The following is a 16911-nucleotide window of genomic DNA, read 5'->3' on the forward strand; positions in this document are numbered from 1 at the left end:
TGCATAGTCACTACAGATTCTGTCAGACCTGCTGTCACATTGGGGCTCCCCCTTGAACAAAGTACTACAGGTGGTCATTGCCGGGCCATCAGGGAAGACGGAGCTCACTCCTGACACCAGGCACTACCTGTCACTGTATTCCTGCTCCTTGTCATGGCGCTGGGCCTTGGTGCGATTAGCACAATGAGGTTGTTTTGTTTTGTTTTAATTTATGTATTTATTCATACAAACACTGGGTACAGTCAGAAGCGCGGGAGGGTGAGAGAATCCACCAGAGCCAGAGCGGGGAGCAGAGCAGGCAGAAGGACCGAAGTACACTGCTGAAGGGAGCAGCGGGCGGCAGGAGAGGTCTGCGCGCCATGAGGGAACCTCCTCCGGTGGCCGGGGAGCAGCTGGGGATCGAACCGGCGCCGCAGAGGCCGCGGGCAGCTTCGCAACCCAGCGCTCAACCGCTGCGCCACCAGGGGAGCTCTCCACCTTTTTAAAAATTATTGTTGAGACTATGTAAGTGTAGCGCAAACAACCCACACTGGGTAGGTCCATTACCGGTTCTAGCAGATGTGTTGGTGTCTTGATGCTCTCCGCTGTTCGCGGCCGCACTCCGTCGCACTCTGCCGGTCTCCGCCGCTCACCTCTGGCCCCAGCTCCGTATCACACTGCGCTGTGCCACGCCACGCACGCCACAAGGCGCCACGCAGGTTGGCCAAGTGCGCATGCGCAGTGGGAGTGCAGAAAAGCCTGACGCTCCCCTCCCCCCCCCTTACCCAACAATAATTTACAGGTTCACTGACTGGAAAGACACAGTCACTTCTTAGGTCACCGCTGGTGTTTACACAGGAGGTTGGTTTCTCTTGGTCTCTCAGCATGACCCATCCCTCAGCAGGGCCCTCGATGCGGAGTTTCAAATACTACCATTGCTATGTCTCCTGGCTGGATGTAGATTATTTTCCCTCATTAAAAATATTTAATAATTGGGCAATAATCTTTGTAACCTCTGCACTCAATTTCTTATTTCTTACAACTTCCTCCTGGCTGCTGTGCTTTTTTTCTGTCACCTTCTTCCCTTCAAAGGAGGAAGGGTTTTGAATGGGCCTCCAATTCTACCCCACAATGTAAAATATTGTCCACAGTTGTAGTTAGAGAAGAGGTGATTGTCTGTATGATGAGCTGAGTCATTAATAAATAGCCTTAAGATTTGAGGAGACAGGACCTCCCCAGTGGCGCAGTGGGTTGAGCGCAGCGCTATGAAGCTGTCTGCAGCCTCTGCAGCATGAGTTCGAGTCCTGGCCAGGCAGGGAGATACCCACATGGCGCAGCGGACCTCTCCTGTCTCGCCCGCTGCTCCCCTCAGCAGTGTTTTCAGTCAATCTGCCTGTTCTGCTCCCCACTCTCTCTCTGGTGAATCCTCTCACCCTCCCGCACCTGTGGCCTGTACCCCAGCTCTTTTATAAATAAAATAACTCTTTAAAAAAATATATTAAAAAAAAAGATTTGAGGAGACAGAAATCATTGTCACAAATGGAAATTGTGCAGACATTGACAGAGATGTACAACCTAAATAAACCAGCTGATTAATGGAAAGATTAAAGGTAGAGATGATAAGGTAGACTCTGAAGAAAGCCATCCACAGGGGGAAAGCCATCCACATGACTTGCAGGTGAAGAAGGGATCTTCCAGAGATGAGGTTCATGGATTCGCTTATCTATAAGTCTATGGTGAACGTCTCTGTGAAGCCAGTAGATCAGCATGTTGATGAGAACAGGTAAAATGAGTTGAATCCAGTTGTTTGGAAACTCTCCTATGTTGTCATGTAATTTGCTGTATCCTCTCAGCTCCACAGAAACAGTGAGATGGTGGGAATATTTACTCCATGGTAATGACCTAACAGTTAACATGATTCTCAGTAGACTTGATTCTATAAATATTGTGGGTGGTTCATTAGGGAATGACTATAGACAAAGTAATAGCACATTGTCGCAAAGGGGAAATAAAGGATAAAAGCACCAAGATTTATAACCAGGAGAATGACAGTTTGTTGGGAGATGTCATACTCTTACTCTAGCCCAGTGGTTGGATATGGAAATGGTATAAAAAAAATAATTATCTACAGCATCTAGTACAAGATCCATCTTAGCTCTAGCAAATAGGGGAGACTGGAGGATCCAGGGATAGTGTAGGTGCAACAAGACACAATGGGGGACTCAGTCAGCAGGAGTCAGGCTTTTTCATCAAATGAGTCTGATGCCAAACTAGAGTCAGTCCACCATGCAGTGCTGCCGGGCAAGGAAACCTGGGCTGGTCTGCAGCCCTGGTCAGCAATAGGCACAGCCTGGGGGGTTCAAGGGTTAGTTTTTAAGTTTTCCTTAATATAGCCCTTTGTTAGACTTTCTATATCCATATATGGGTGACATATTTGTCTTTCTCCTTTGGACTTATTTCCGTTAGCTCCATCCATGTTGCCCCAGATGGCATGAGTTTATGTTTTTCTGATAAGTAGTATTCTATTATGTATATACCACTTCTTGAATTATGATCTGTTTTTAGGCATTTTCGTTGTTTCCATAGCTTGGATATTGTAAATAGTGCTGCAGTGATCATAGATGTGCAAGTTGCCCTTCATAGTAGTGTATTTGTGTTCTATGAGTAGATACCTAGGAGTGGGACTACTGGGCCCTATGGCAGATACACTTTGAATTTTCTAAGAAATCTCAATAATGTCATATATATATTACATTATATATATATAATGTCATTTGTTTGGTACAATGTCATTATATATATATATATATAATATATATATATATATAATGTCATTTTTTTTTGTACAATGTATGCTTGTATGCTTTCTCCTTTCAGGTGTATTCCTCATAAAATTCCCAGCACCAATTCACCCATGAACCATCACCATAGACCCTTGTGCTCTTTTCTCCTGTTTTGTTCCTTCTACCTCCCAGTCCCTTGCAAAATGTCTCTGATTTTTTTTTTTTTTAATGCAAACACTGGGTACAGACAGAAATGTGGGAGGGTGAGAAAATTCACCAAAGCCAGAGCAGGGAGCAGAGCAGGCAGGAGGACCGAAGTACACTGCTGAGGGGAGCAGCAGGCGGCAGGAGAGGTCTGCACACCATGTGGGACCCTCCTCCGGTGGCCGGGGAGCAGCCGGGGATCAAACCGATGCTGCAGAGGCTGCAAAGGCTGCGGGCAGCTTCGCAACCCAGCACTCAACCGCTGCGCCACCGGGAGGCCCAAAATGTCTCTGATTTATTGTTGCTTGCTAATTTTGGTTTTTTATTTATTATTACTGTTATTTATTTTCATGATCACTTATTTTATTCCCCTATATTCCTCCTGTAAGTGAAACCAATAGATATTTTTCTTCATCTCTCTGGTTTATTTCACTGAACATGATCCCTTCTAGCTCCATGCATGTTGAGAATGGCATGCGCTGATATTTTTTGAACGCTGAATAGTATTTTATTGTGTATATACCACATCTCTGGATACAGTCGTCTATTTTTGAGCATTTGGGTTGTTTATACAACTTGCCTATCGTAAATAGTGCTGCAATAAACATAGGGGGCAGGTATCCTTTTTAATTAATGCTTTGGTATCCTTTGGGTAGAGTCTGAGGAGTGAAATTGCTGAATCATATGGAAGCTCCATCTTTATCAGGTTGAGGAATCTCCACACAGCTCTCCATAGTGGTTGGACCAGTTTGCATTCCCACCAGCAGGTTAGGAGAGTTCCTTTTTCTCCACATGCTTGCCAAAATTTGTTGTTGCCTATTTTTTTAACATGTGCCATTCTCACTGGTAAAAGGTTGTATCTTATTGTGGTTTTGATTTGCATTTCCCTGATTTAAGTGATGTTGAACATTTTTTCATATACCTGTTGGCCATTTGCATTTCCTCTTTGGAGAAGTCTTTTTAGCTCTTCCTCCCATTTTTTGACTGGATTGTTTATTTTTGTTGAGTCCTGTGAGATCTTTGTACAATCTTTGTAATCAGTCCCTTACCAGTTGCATTATGTGCAAAAATTTTCTCCCAATCAGAAGAGTGTCTCTTGTTTTGGTTAATGTCTCTTTTGCTGTACAAAAGCTTTATAGTTTGATGTAGTCCCAGCTGTTTATCTTTTCCTTCACTTTCTTTGCTTTTGGGGTTGTGTCTTTAAAGATGTTATGGATGTTTATATCATGTAGTGTTTTGCTTATATTTTCTTCTATGTATTTTATGGTTTCAGGTCTTACGTTGAATTCTTATATCCATTTTCAGTTGGTTTTTGTGCATGGTGTGAGGTAGTAGTCTAGTTTCATTTTTTGTTTGTAGCAGTTCAGTTTTCCCAGCACCATTTATTGAACAAACTGTCCGTGTTCCATTGCATATACTTTGCTCCTTGATCAAGGACTAGTTGTCCATAAATATGTGGGTTTATTACTGGGTTTTCTATTCAATACCATTGGTCTGTGTGTTTTCGTTCTAGTATCATACTGTTTTAATTATTAAGGTTTTTGTGGTATAGTTTGAAGTCTGGGAGTGTGATGCCTCCATTCTTCTTTTTAGTCAAGAGAGCTTTGGCTATTTGCGGAAACCTTGATACTGTTTCCATCAAAACCCAACCAGTCTACATTACCAAAACAATGTAGAACTGTTTCCTGTTCCACAAGTCCCCACCAGTACTTGTTAATGTCTGGGCTTTCTGATATAGGCCATTCTCACAGACATGAAGTGGTTTTGTTACAGCAATTTCCCAGAGAAATCAGATGGCACTCAGAGAGGTGGAGAGAGAGAGATTTAATTGTCACACCAGCGGGCTCAGTGGGAATGCTTACCAAAGAGCTGAGCACCCAAAACAAGAATGGCAAAGTTTTATACAGTTTGTATGAGGAAACTTGCTATCCCACCCATCATAGTATAAGCATTCTTTATTGTTAGGGAAGGGGTTCAAGGTAGTCATGGCTACCACCACAGACAAGCAGTGCAGTACAACAGCAACGTCTTCGCTTAAGCAAGCAGCAGAATCAAAGCGGTAGACTCCCCCAAGCAGCAGACTTGGGTAACTTTGTTTCATTTGCCCCCTTTTGATGCCCCTACTGATGTGCTAGGAAGTTTCAAGGTCTGGACTCAGAGCAAGCAGCAGGAAAGGAGCCTAAGAGCTCATATTGTCTAACTAACATGTGGAGTTTAGTAGCCTCCAAACACAACTGGATAAACTGTGTGGCCAGATTAAAAGACAGCCCAAGGGTAAGCATCACAAGAATGGAAACCAGTGGACCCAGGACAGGCATGAGCAAGGCACAGTGTGATGTCCCACAAAAGAGAAACAAGAGAAGCAGCCACCACTGAGGTCCAACCCAGCGGCCCATAAGCATTCCCCATGATGCTCCTCGAGCTTCCGCCATGTGCAGGCCAACCAGCTTCAGGGCTGTGGTTGGAGCAGGGCTGCAGCAGGTCACGGTGTTTGGTCTGAGTCTCTCCGCAGGGTCAGTCTGAGCTGGTTTGCAGGATCCGGACAGGCCATCTGCCGTTTCAATGTCTCGTGCGAGCTTACGGATCTGGGGAGTCATGTTCCCTCAGAGTAACACCTGCAACTTTGACAGCAGTAGGGTGGTAAGGATGACAGTACAGGGCCCCACCCAGACAGGTTTGAGTGGCTCTTTTTCCAGTCCTTTATCCAGACTCAGTCCCCAGGTTTGTGGGGATGAACTTGGTATCCCAGAGGAACGGGGCCCTCTGGATGACAGTTTCATTAATCTTGTGTAGGACTTTACTATGGAGCTGCAGCTGCCGATTTAGTCCCCGTTCGCCAGTGTGTCTGAGGTCTCCCCTCACCACACACACACAGGGGAGTCCGGCCAAACAAAATCTGAAAGGGGGTGTAGCCACTGGCCCGGGGAGTGCACCGAATTCTGAGAAGCACTAAGGGGAGAAGGTCCACCCAGGGCTAACCTGTTTCCTGCCAAAACTTTCCCAGAGTCGTTTTAATGGCTTGGGTGACACGCTCTACTGTCCCTGAATTCTGTGGCCAATAGATGGGTAGATTCCATGTAATGTGAAGTAAGCAAGTCAGGTGATTGGTGATTTCAGCAGCAAAGGCTGGGCCAGTATCACTGCCAATAGTCACGGGGACCCCATATCTAGGAATTATTTCTCTTACAAGAGCTTTGGTGACTTCTTGGGCCTTCTCCGTTCTGGAGGGGACGCCTCTACCCACCCAGAGGAGATGCAGATCAGAACAAGCAAATATCTATAGCCTCTGCAAGCCTTGATTTTTGTGAAGTCCAACTACAGGTCCTTAAAAGGGGGGAAGTCCATGGGCTGTATACAAATCTGGCACCTGAAGAAGCAAACTGAAGGGACAAAAGTTTATCCATCTGGTAGGAGCCATCGCTCCTCTGGTATTTTCACCTTTTTTTTTAATTTGTTATTTTATTTATTTATATTTTTTATTATTTTTAAATTATTTATTTTTACATCATTGTTCATTTTTAAACAATATTTGCTTCCCCGCTCCCCCCAGGTGTAGTCCCCATAGAATTTCCTTCCCCAATGCACCCGTGCACCATCACCACAGTCTCCTGTGCTCCCACCTCCCTCCCTCTGATCCCTCTCCCTCCTCCTCCCCCGCAGGATGTCTCTGATTTATAATTGTCTGTTTTTGTTTTGTTGTGTTTTGTATTGCTATTTCTTTTACACTGATGTCTTATTTGGTTCCCCTTAATTCCTGTTATAAGTGAAACCATCCAGTATTTTTCTTTTTCCTTCTCACTTATTTTACTGAGCATAATTCCTTCTAGCTCCATCCATGTTGCTGCAAATGGCATGAGTTTATCTTTTTGATGGTTGAATAACATTAAGAATGGCACATATAAAAAAAATTAGCAACAACAAATGTTGGTGAGGATGTGGTGAAAAAGGAACTCTCCTATATTGCTGGTGGGAGTGCAAACTGGTCCAACCACTATGGAAAGCTGTCTGGAGATTCCTCAGTCTACTAAAAATGTAGCTACCATATGACCCAGCAATTCCACTCCTAGGGATCTACCCAAAGGACACAGAAACATTGATTCAAAAGAACACCTGTAACCCTATGTTTATTGCAGCACTATTTGCAATAGGTAAAACCTGGGAACAACCCAAATGCCCAAAAATAGATGACTGGATCAAGAAGATGTGGCATATATACACAATGGAATATTCTTTATTTTTGACGGAAGCCCTCTTCATCTCAACTTGGGTGTAGCTGCCACTGCAGGCCCAGAGCCTGAGCACTGGGGGCTCCAGGCCACAGTGGCAGCAGGTGATGTCTCAGCTGAGCCACCATGGGTGCCCAAGGCGGGCACTGTGGAGGAGCTGACGGACAAGGGGATGGCAGTACTGGGCAAGGAGGAGCGGGTATAGTGCCTGCAGCAGGAGGAGGCGCCACTCCTGGCCACTCTGGAGCAGCAAGGCCACCTCGTCTAAGTGAGTCGGCAGTTGCAGGGCCACCCAGGTGAGATCTGCAACTCACGCAATTTAACTGGCACCTGCAGGCTGAGAACCCCAGGCTGCGTGACCTCTGCTGCCTTTTTGTGTAGGCATCATACTGTGTGCTGGGGGCCGCTCTCAGGGACCCCAGCATTCCAGGCAGTAAGGATCTGGGCAGTTGCTGGCAGAAGCTGGCTGAGCAGGAGGGCTGCCAGGAAGAGGAGCTCTGCCTGGCATTGGGTGAAGAGTCGGGGGCCCACAGCAGTCCCTGTGGCGTGGGGTTGTGGGGGTGGCGACATCTAGCACCAGGCTGGCATCTGAGTTTGTCTTGCCCCTGTGCGGGCTCCAAGACCTGGACTAAGGACATAGTTTTCTTTGTATTGACACCGCCTGAATTGTTCCCCAAACACCAGGATTGTGGTAGGCCTGTGATGTGGAAGCCGCCCCAGTCCAGGGGCTGCTGGCTTTGGAGAGTCCTGTCCTGCTGGTCAGCTGCCAGCCTGGCTTTCAAGTCAGCCAGCCAGCTAATGAATAACCACCACTTTAACCAGACTCCAGACTCTCTCTAGCAGTTGACGGATTTCCTTTTTGATGTCCCTGGCAGTGAATGACCACTGCTTTGGCTGGACACCAGGCTGCTTCTAGCAACTGGAGGATTATCCAGTTTCAGCTCTTTCCCCCACTGCATCTAAAATGCCCCATGCATGTGGATGGTGGCAAACACATAGTGAGAATCTGTCACTGATAGATCTTTTGCCAGTTGAAAGGTGCAGGTGAAGGCCTAGAGTTTTGCAGTAAGGGCTAACTGAACAGAGAGTTGTTTTTTTTGTTTTTTTTTTTTTAAACCCGAGGAAGCCTTGTCAAGCTTAACTGAGTCTTTAGATGTGTCCGGGGCTCTCCCTTTGGAGGCAAAAAGAGGCTGACTCATGACTGTGATGCAGAGACAAAAGACATGGGGGAGGCAGGAGGACATGGGGGGCAGGTGGAGAGTACAGCATGGTATCTGGCCTGTCCTTGCTTTAGGACTAGCAGGAGTGGAGTGTTCCAGGAAGACTGACACTCCATCAGGATGCCTGCATCCTTAAGCCTGTTGATATGCTCCTGAATGCCAGTCCAGCCTTTGAGGGATCGGATACTGTTGCAGGCAAAGAGGGACTGTGCCAGGTTTGAGTGACTGAGCCCATTCTGTCCTATTCTGAGTCCAAGACCGCCAATCCAATGAGGGAGTTTTTATCCTTGAAAGGTTCCTATTGATATGCCTCCACGCCCCCCCCACCCACCCCCCCCACTTTTGGCGGTGCCACACGGCTCTCCTGAGCCTCTATTTCAGAACATTTATGTTTCCAGTGGCTCATCTGTTTGCAATTGGCACACTCGTCTGGCTTCAGGGGAACATGCTGTTGGCCCTGCTAAGAAGGGCCCTTCTTACGAGTCAGATTGGGCTTGTTCAGACAGCAGCTGAGAGAGAGACCATTCTTTCAAGGTGGTGATCCGCATCATGGCATTCTCACGGTCACAGCTGACAAAGACTTTATTGGCAACCTCCAGTAACTGAGGTTGCTGAATGACAGAAGCAGTCTTAGACATGTTGGTCGGCTGAAAGCTGCGGTGGCCATGTACAACGAGGACCTGACACTCTGCTGGCCTAAACTACAAGTATGGACCCCAGTGGGTCAGAGCTGAGTGACTGTCAACCATGAATCAATGTAAGGAAACTGGCAAGGGAGGCCTGTGGAGCCTCTCACAACTTTCCACACTGCCGGGACTGTGGGGATGTCAAGAGTTCCTTCTGGAGGCCATTTCACCTGGAAACGAGGCCATTCTACCTGACACAGGATCAAAAATTTCTTAGGGGTCAAGATAATCCCACCATAATCTTCATGGAACCCCTTCTTAAAATTTTTGATCATGCAGTCAAGGAAAGTGGGTTTCCTATGAGTCGCCCCGCCCACTGTGTTCAATGTCGCAACAAAAGGAGAGGGGAACACGCACGTTGTTGCCTGGCCGCACTTCTCTTGAAGTTTTAAGACACATCTTGGCTTCCGGTGAGCCCAAATAACCCCTGGGCCGGAGCCTTGAAAAGGTCACCTATAGGCCTTATGACGTCGTCACGGAACCACAGGACAAGACCACTCAGATCCCGGAACCGAAGTCGTGGGGCTGTTACATACACTTACATATGCACACAGAGGCTATGCAAGCCACCCACCAGACAACTCTACCTGGCCCACAAGGGGGCGAGAGGTGCTCAGGCGCTCCTTCCGACCCATGGGACAGGCTGAGCTAGAACCAGGGCCCAGGGGCCTTACCTTATCCAGAAGTCCTGATGGGTCTGTCTGTCTACTTCTCTCTGTGAGTCCAGGTAAGGTATGAAGGTGGTATCCCAGCTCTGCTCAAATCGGGGAGGAGAACCCGACAAAAAGTGGGTGACACCACCTCTTTTCACAAGGGAGAATCACTGAGCACAGCCCCAACACCAGACCAGTGGCCAAAGCGGCCAGCACAGCTGGTTTCCTGGTCAGGGAACAAAAACCTCACAGCAATTTCCTGAGAGAAATCAGAGGGCACTCAAAGAAGTAGAAAGTCAGAGATTTAATTGTCACACTGGCAGGCTCAGTGGGATCACTCCCCAAAGGACTCAGCACCCAGGAACTAGAATGGCAAGGTTTTATTCAGTTTGTATGAGGAAACTTGCTCTCCCATCCATCATCACATAAACATTCTTCATTGTTCAGGAATTGGTTCAAAGGAGTCATGGCTACCACCTAAGACAAGCAGTGCAGTACAGCCAGCAACGTCTTCGCTTCAGCAAGCAGCAGAATCAAAGCGATAGACTCCCCCAAGCAGCAGGCTTGGGAAAGCAACAGAAACTAAGTATCAGACTCCCCCAAGCAGAGGGCTTAGGTAATGTCCTGCTTCAGGTTATAATTGTGTTTTAAATCAGGGGATCGTGAATGGATCAAGGTGTGGTCCATATATACAGTGGAATAATACTCAGTGATCAAAAACATAAACTCATGCCATTTGGGAAATATGGATGGGGCAGGAAGGGATACTGAGCTTGATAAGTCAGAAGGAAAAAATAAATATCAGACGGTTTCCTTTATATGTGGGATATACAGAAATCAAACAAAGGGTCAGAATAAAGACAAACTTGCAGCCCGATCCTAGATCTGAGGCCTACAGCAGGGGGAAGGGAGAGAGATGGTTCCAAACGGGAGGGAAGAGCACAAGGGACTGTAGTGATGGATCATGGTGCTATGGTGGTAAGAGAACTACAAGGACTACACCTGAGAGAGAAATCAAATATTATATAAAAATTAACAATACTGTAAGAGAACAAATAAATAGATTTAATAAAAATTTTTATATCACTCACTGACAGCTAGAAAACAAATAAAATTAAATAAAGCAGAAGTTACAAAATGGGGGGGAGAGAAATTCTATAACATTCAGTCCCACACAAGGCAGAGCGCTCATTTTATGAAGGAAAATAATATTGAAGAAATTCAGATGAATTACATTAAGTGATAACATTCTCAATAGTCCACTGCATCCTAAGACTGTCCCACTCACAGCTCCCCACAGCCTGGCCCCATCCTCTGGTGTGTCCCAGGGGGTGAGAGACATCCCAGAGTCCTGGGTGCTGTTGCTGCCTGAGGAAGCACAGAAGAGACCTGGTCAGAGCCCAGAGATGAGACCCTCAGAGGAACTGATGAGGGTGACTCTCCCTAGAGTTCCCTCTACACCATCCTCAGGGGCTCAGGACCCAACCTCTGATCCACACTTACCTGTATCCTGAGTATAGCTGATTGCGGGTCCCTCTGTGGGAAGAAACATCATGTGAGACAAGGGAGGAGTCAGGTGACAAGTCCTAAAGGAATCCCCACTCTTGGTCAGAGGGAAGTTTCTAGAACTGTGACTGAAGACCCAGGTCAGGACTGAGATATATGAAGAATGGATATAAGAGGGAATTGGAGTCTTTCCTCAGCAAGGTCCTTCCCCTGTGACATTTACTGGGAAACAGATCCCCATCACCACAGTTATAAGGTGAACAGTTGGTGATTCATTTTAATAAGTGCTTTACAAAAGAGTGACTATTAGCAATCAGCTCCAGACTGGGCAACACATGTGTGTGGATCAGACTCCCTCCTAATCAGGAAGGGCAAGTTCTCCCTGGGACATGAAAGCCCCCAATGGACAAGACCCTCCACTCCCTTCCTTACCTGAGCGCTTCTTCCTCCACATCACAGCTGCAGCCACCACAGCTCCAGTGAGCACAGCTCCAAGGAGAACCAGGCCAGCAATGATGCCCGCGGAGGACTGAGGAGGGGGCACTGAAAGTGAAGGGAAGGTGAGACCCTGAGCCTCATCCTGACTCTCTGAAGGTCTCCAAAAGGGCTCCTGATTCCTCTGAGCAGAAGCTCAGTGCCCACATCCCCCTCCTTACCCCAAGTCAGGACTGTAGGCACCAACAGCCCCTCATGCTGCACATGGCACGTGTATCTCTGCTCCTCTCCGGAAGGCACCACCACAGCTGCCCACTTCTGGAAGGTTCCATTCCCCCCAGGCCTGGTCTCCACCAGCTCTGTGTCCTGGGTCAGGTTCTCCCCATCTCGCTGCCAGGTCAGGGTGATGTCCTCAGGGTAGAAGCCCAGGGCCCAGCACTTCAGGGTGACCTTATGCTCAGAGGTGGGGTGGGGGGTCACTTGTGTTTTGGGGGGATCTGAAGAGAATGGTCAAAAATTCACACTTTGGGTTTCCTCTATGGACACTGAAGCAGCCTCAGTGACCATCCTCAGAATGGACATGACAATTGGTTTGGAGGGAGGAAGCACAAAACCCAAAAACCAGCCTAGTCTGGGGAATCTGGGATAATCGGGTGAGAGCCCAGGGTAGGAGGACGCAGGTCTCTAAGGAGAACACAGACTTTTGCTCCTGAGCTGGCTGGAGGGTGAATGACACAGAAAGGCAGGAGTCAGATCCAGAAATGTTCTCAGACCAAAAACAAGACCTTGAAAGTGAAACTCATGGTTCCCAGGATGGCTGCCGGGTCACAAGGATCCAGGGAGAGTTATTTCAGGATGGCCTCCCTCCCTCAGGAGAGACTGGATTCCTTAACCGTCTAGAAAAGTGGTGTCTTCTGGGCGAGTCTCTCTCTAGCACAGACCGTGAAACCCAGGGGGACTCTCCCTCTCTGCCCAGAAAGCAGGTGCTGTTCTGCCCATTATTCCAGTTTCCCTGTGGGGCGCCAGGAGAGGGGAGGTCCGAGGCCTTGTGGCCCCTCTTACCTGTGCGCTGCAGCACCTCCTTCCCCAACTCCAGGAATCTGAGAAGCCACTGGAAGCACCTGCCCTGTATACTGTTCCTGACGCGCTCGGCCCTCCCCTGCGCCTCCCACTCGCGCTGGGTGATCTGAGCCACCGAGTCCGCGGGGGTCCAGGAGCGCAGGTCCTCGCTCAGGGAGATGAAATCCACGCCGTCGTAGGCGTACTGATCAAACCCGCCGAGGAGGTTCAGGTCTGGGCCCACTTCACAGCCAAACATCCTCTGGAGGGTGTGAGACTCTGACACCCACCCCTGTGGTCAGCCCGGAGGTCACCCCGCGGTCACCCCCACCCACCCTGAATAAACCTAAACTGAAAATGAAAGGGCCGGCAGGACAGTCCCTTCCCGGGGGAGGGGCCTGGCAGATCCACCAGCCTCAAGGAGTCAGTGGACCCTGAGACTCGGGACACCCCGGCCTTAGGGTGGGAATGGGGGGTGACCTGACCCTGGCCCCGCTCCGCAAAGCTCACCGTCCTCGCTCTGGCTGTAGCGGCCGCGCAGGTCCTTCAGGAGCGCTTGGAACCACTGAGCGCTGTTGCGTTGGATCCGCGTCTCCTCATCCCGCTCCTTCTGCCCCACCTGCCCCGCCCAGGTCGCCCGCGGCTCCACACTCTGGCCTGGAGAGCTGATGTTGAACCGCCCGAACTGCGTGTCGTCCACGTAACCCACGGCGATGTAGCAGGGCTCCCCGTTGCCATTGCCGTGGCCGTTGTCATTGCAGTTGCCATTGCCGGGCCAGGACATCGCGGTGTAGAAAAGCGTCAGGGAGTGGGAGGCTGGGGATGGGAGGGGAGACCCGGGCTGACCCTCCTCTCAGCACATGCCCAGGGCCCAGGGAGATGGGCCTGGAGGGGAGAAAGGGGCGGGGCCGGGAGAGTGAAAAGGGGGGTGGGCCAAGAAGGGCCCAGACTCTGTGGCCCAGAGCACTCAGGGGAGGCGGGAGGGACAGAAGGGGCCAGAACACAAAGGGCCTGAAGGGGAACAAGAGGTTGGGGGGAGATGAGCCTTTCCTGGGGTCCTGCACCCGCAGGGGGCTCCTTGCTCCTCCCTCCTGGAGCAACAGTGTCCAGCTGGACACGCACTCACCCGCCCGGGTCTCCAGCAGGGCCAGGGGCCCCCAGAGCAGCAGCAGGAGGGGGAGGGGCATCACACCCCATCCAGGGGTCTGGGGAGAAGGAGTCCAGGAGGGTCCTTGGAGACTGTGTAACTGGAGCAGGATGATGCTGATTGTCTTCCCTGGAAACCCCCAGGAAATGGGGAGAGAATGGGGGTGAGTGTGGGGTCATCAAGGCTGCACCACCCCACAGAGCCTGTGAGAGGGAGACATGATGCTGTAACAGTGTGACATCCACAGAAAGGGGAGGCTCCAAATTCCCTTCCCCACATTAGGGAGGAGTGGATTTGGGAGAAGCAGCAGCCTGGAGGAATGAAGAAACTAGTAGTATTTTCAGATAATTGTGAATATTGATAGTAAATTAAAACTGTACAGGTGGTAGTTTCTCCAAGGTTATTTGCTAAGTGGGTGAAACCTGAAATAATATCAAGGAATAATTGATTCTGTTACATTTCCATAGGCTTCTCTTGCATATTGGTTGGAACTTGTGCTAATGTATGATTTTTTTAAGGTGATACATTGTTTCACTAAATTACATAGATCTTTAGTGTTAATTACACTGGAATCAAATGATTAAAAAAAGTTTTATTTTTTAATCACAAATACCAAAAGAAAAATTTGTACCATAAATTGTCAAGTAGTGATGCAGTCATTTTTTTCATAATTCTGGTTTTCTCTGAGAGCTTATATTTTATCAGGCAAAATTACTGTCAGTTGCCAATTGTTGATTTTCTACAAGAAACAGACATCAGCCTCTCTGGTGGCACAGCAGGTTAAGCACAGCGCTGTGAAGCTGTCCCCAGCCTCTGCAGTACTGGTTACTGGGCCAGGGAGATTCCCACATGGCGCTGCAGACCTCTCCTGTCCCACTACCTGCTCCCCTCAGCAGTGCTTTCAGACTGTCTGCCTGTTCTGCTCCCCACTCTGTCTCTGTGAAGCCTCTCACCCTCCTGTGCCTCTGGCCTGTACCCCAGCTATTGTATAAATGATTTTTAAAAATCTTTAAAAAAAAAAAAAAGAAACAATCATTTTGAGGAAAGTATCTGCTAATTAACCAAATTCAAAAGACCTTAGTTTTTGTCATTCATCCCTCAGGTAAGATTGGTGCTGCCAACAAATAAAGAGTCTAATTCATCTCATACAAATATTTTCCTCTGGACTCAGGGCTTGGGGATGCCGCAGAAGTGCTCCGTGTGTCCTTCCAGGTCAGCACACCAGATATTTTAAAATGTGGATTTGAGGATGACCCAATAATGAAGATAACTTTTAATGCTTTTCCCAGGACATTTTCAAGTGAAACTGGCTTTGATTTTTGTTCCTGCAGGTAAGTGCTGGTGAAGAATCACTACTTCTGCAGTGGTGCTATAAGCTCCACTCTTACTAAATTTTACCTCAGCAAATGCCAAATAGCGAAAAGACAAATGGTATCTAAGTGATGTTTTGAACATAGTTTTACCTCATGGACCCCATGAAAGGTTCTGGGTGACTTAAGGGCTCCACAGACCACACTTTAACAAATGCTTTTCCCAGTGAACCAGGGAGCATCTCCCAAGTGTTCTCTGCCTTTGCCTCCTCTTCACTTCCCAGCATCCCTCTCCCTGGCTGGCTCCTCTCTCCCAAGCTGCCTCCCCTGCAGATACAATGGGGAGCAGAGAGAGGCCCCTGCAGACATGGAGCTTGCGCTGTCAGGAGAGATGGACACTGAGTAAAGGTGACAAAGACACGTGTAAACCTGACCTGAGACCCGTGCTGGGAGGAAGGAGCGGGTTTGTTGTGAAAGCAGAGAAGCAGGAGCCCTAACTCTATTATCAATAGTATCAAGAGCTGAAAAAAATATATTAAAAACAAATTAGGCATAATTTGATTTTTTATCTTCCTGCCCCTGACACACGTGCGCTGGCCCCATAGACCAGCCTGTCCCCTCTTCCCTCAGCCCCCCTCCATGTCCTGCCCTAGGACACAATCATATTGAAAAGGCCTGTAGCCTGGCCCCGTCCTCACCCTCATTTTCTCTTCCCTCATTTATTACGTGCTGAAGGACAGGCCTCCCCAAATTTTCAGAAAGGTGTCCCCAAGACAGGCCGCTTTGGCCTTTGAATTATTTCCATCTGAGGGTCATCAGGGGTTCATCTTAAGAAACGTTTATACTTCTATAACTACCTGGTATGAAAATGGGTGGTCTTACCCAAAATTAGGGTTATTACCAGAAACGAACTTTGTATCCTAGAAACCTACATATATGTCAGGGCAAACATAATCATAGAACATCCGGTCTTCGTCATATGAGCCACCCTTTCCTTGCCATGTGACCCCCTCCTCTCTCCTGGGGCCCCATGTCCCATCATACTCCTTAGCTCAGGAGACACATCCCCATTTCCTGCACAGATTTCAAACACTCATTGAGAGGTAGATTCCCAATGCATATATAGGGAAAGTTGGTTATATTCTAGCACTAAAAAAAAGGAAAAAGAAAACAAAGATGTTATAAAATTTCATGTGCTCAGAATAAGAGATCTTGAAAATTAGAGATTTAATCACAGAAATGAATAAATGAGTAGATGAACTGGAATATTAAAGTCTCACTCCCACTAAATAATGTGAATGGAAAAGAAATGACAAGCAGCGAGAAGACCTATAAGAAACTGAGTCTATCAACCAGGAGATTCCAACAAGTTAATAAGACAAGTGTCTAAAAGAATGGAGAGTGAAAATGATGGAAAAAATTCAAGAAAATCCCTGAGCACTCACAGATAAAATGTGCACGCTGAGTGTCCTACCCGGGTTCCTCCTACACAGGATGAGCAGCCCCACACCATGACCTGCCCCAGGGACTTTCAGAAAGAGGCTGAAGAAGGACAGACCTTGGGACCCTCAAGAGACAACTCAGGCCTGGAGGCCAGAAGGTCCTAAGCCAGGCCTGCCCAGTCCTCAGGGGAATCCAGCCCAGACTCATGTCAGGCCCAGGTGAGGGAGGCGCTCGGGGCACAGACATTCGATCAGCTGTTC

The 16911-nt window shown here is 48.2% G+C and overlaps 1 protein-coding gene and 1 pseudogene across 9 annotated transcripts in view; both read right to left on the minus strand.

The window, feature by feature from the left end:
* Positions 1–775: 775 nt before the first annotated feature.
* On the minus strand, positions 776–2676 carry LOC129144636 (lathosterol oxidase-like; annotated as a pseudogene).
* Positions 2677–3240: 564 nt separating this feature from the next.
* LOC119252189 (uncharacterized) overlaps positions 3241–16911 on the minus strand; it is a 119933-nt gene continuing 106262 nt past the window's right edge. For 5 of the 9 annotated variants that reach the window (XM_054698642.1, XM_054698640.1, XM_054698643.1 and 2 more), the window contains 7 exons: positions 13878–14027; positions 13262–13567; positions 12755–13030; positions 11914–12189; positions 11690–11800; positions 11255–11287; positions 9862–11119 (listed from right to left, as the gene is read on the minus strand). In XM_054698642.1, coding sequence (XP_054554617.1) covers positions 10866–11119; positions 11255–11287; positions 11690–11800; positions 11914–12189; positions 12755–13030; positions 13262–13567; positions 13878–14027 — 1406 coding nt within the window. In that variant the 3' untranslated portion in view covers positions 9862–10865. The other 4 variants (XM_054698641.1, XM_054698645.1, XM_054698644.1 and 1 more) reach the window with 4 other exon arrangements.

Source organism: Talpa occidentalis, unplaced genomic scaffold (genome assembly GCF_014898055.3).
Source record: "Talpa occidentalis isolate TD23 unplaced genomic scaffold, MPIMG_talOcc4v2.1 talOcc4.2, whole genome shotgun sequence".
NCBI classification, from domain to species: Eukaryota; Metazoa; Chordata; class Mammalia; order Eulipotyphla; family Talpidae; genus Talpa; species Talpa occidentalis.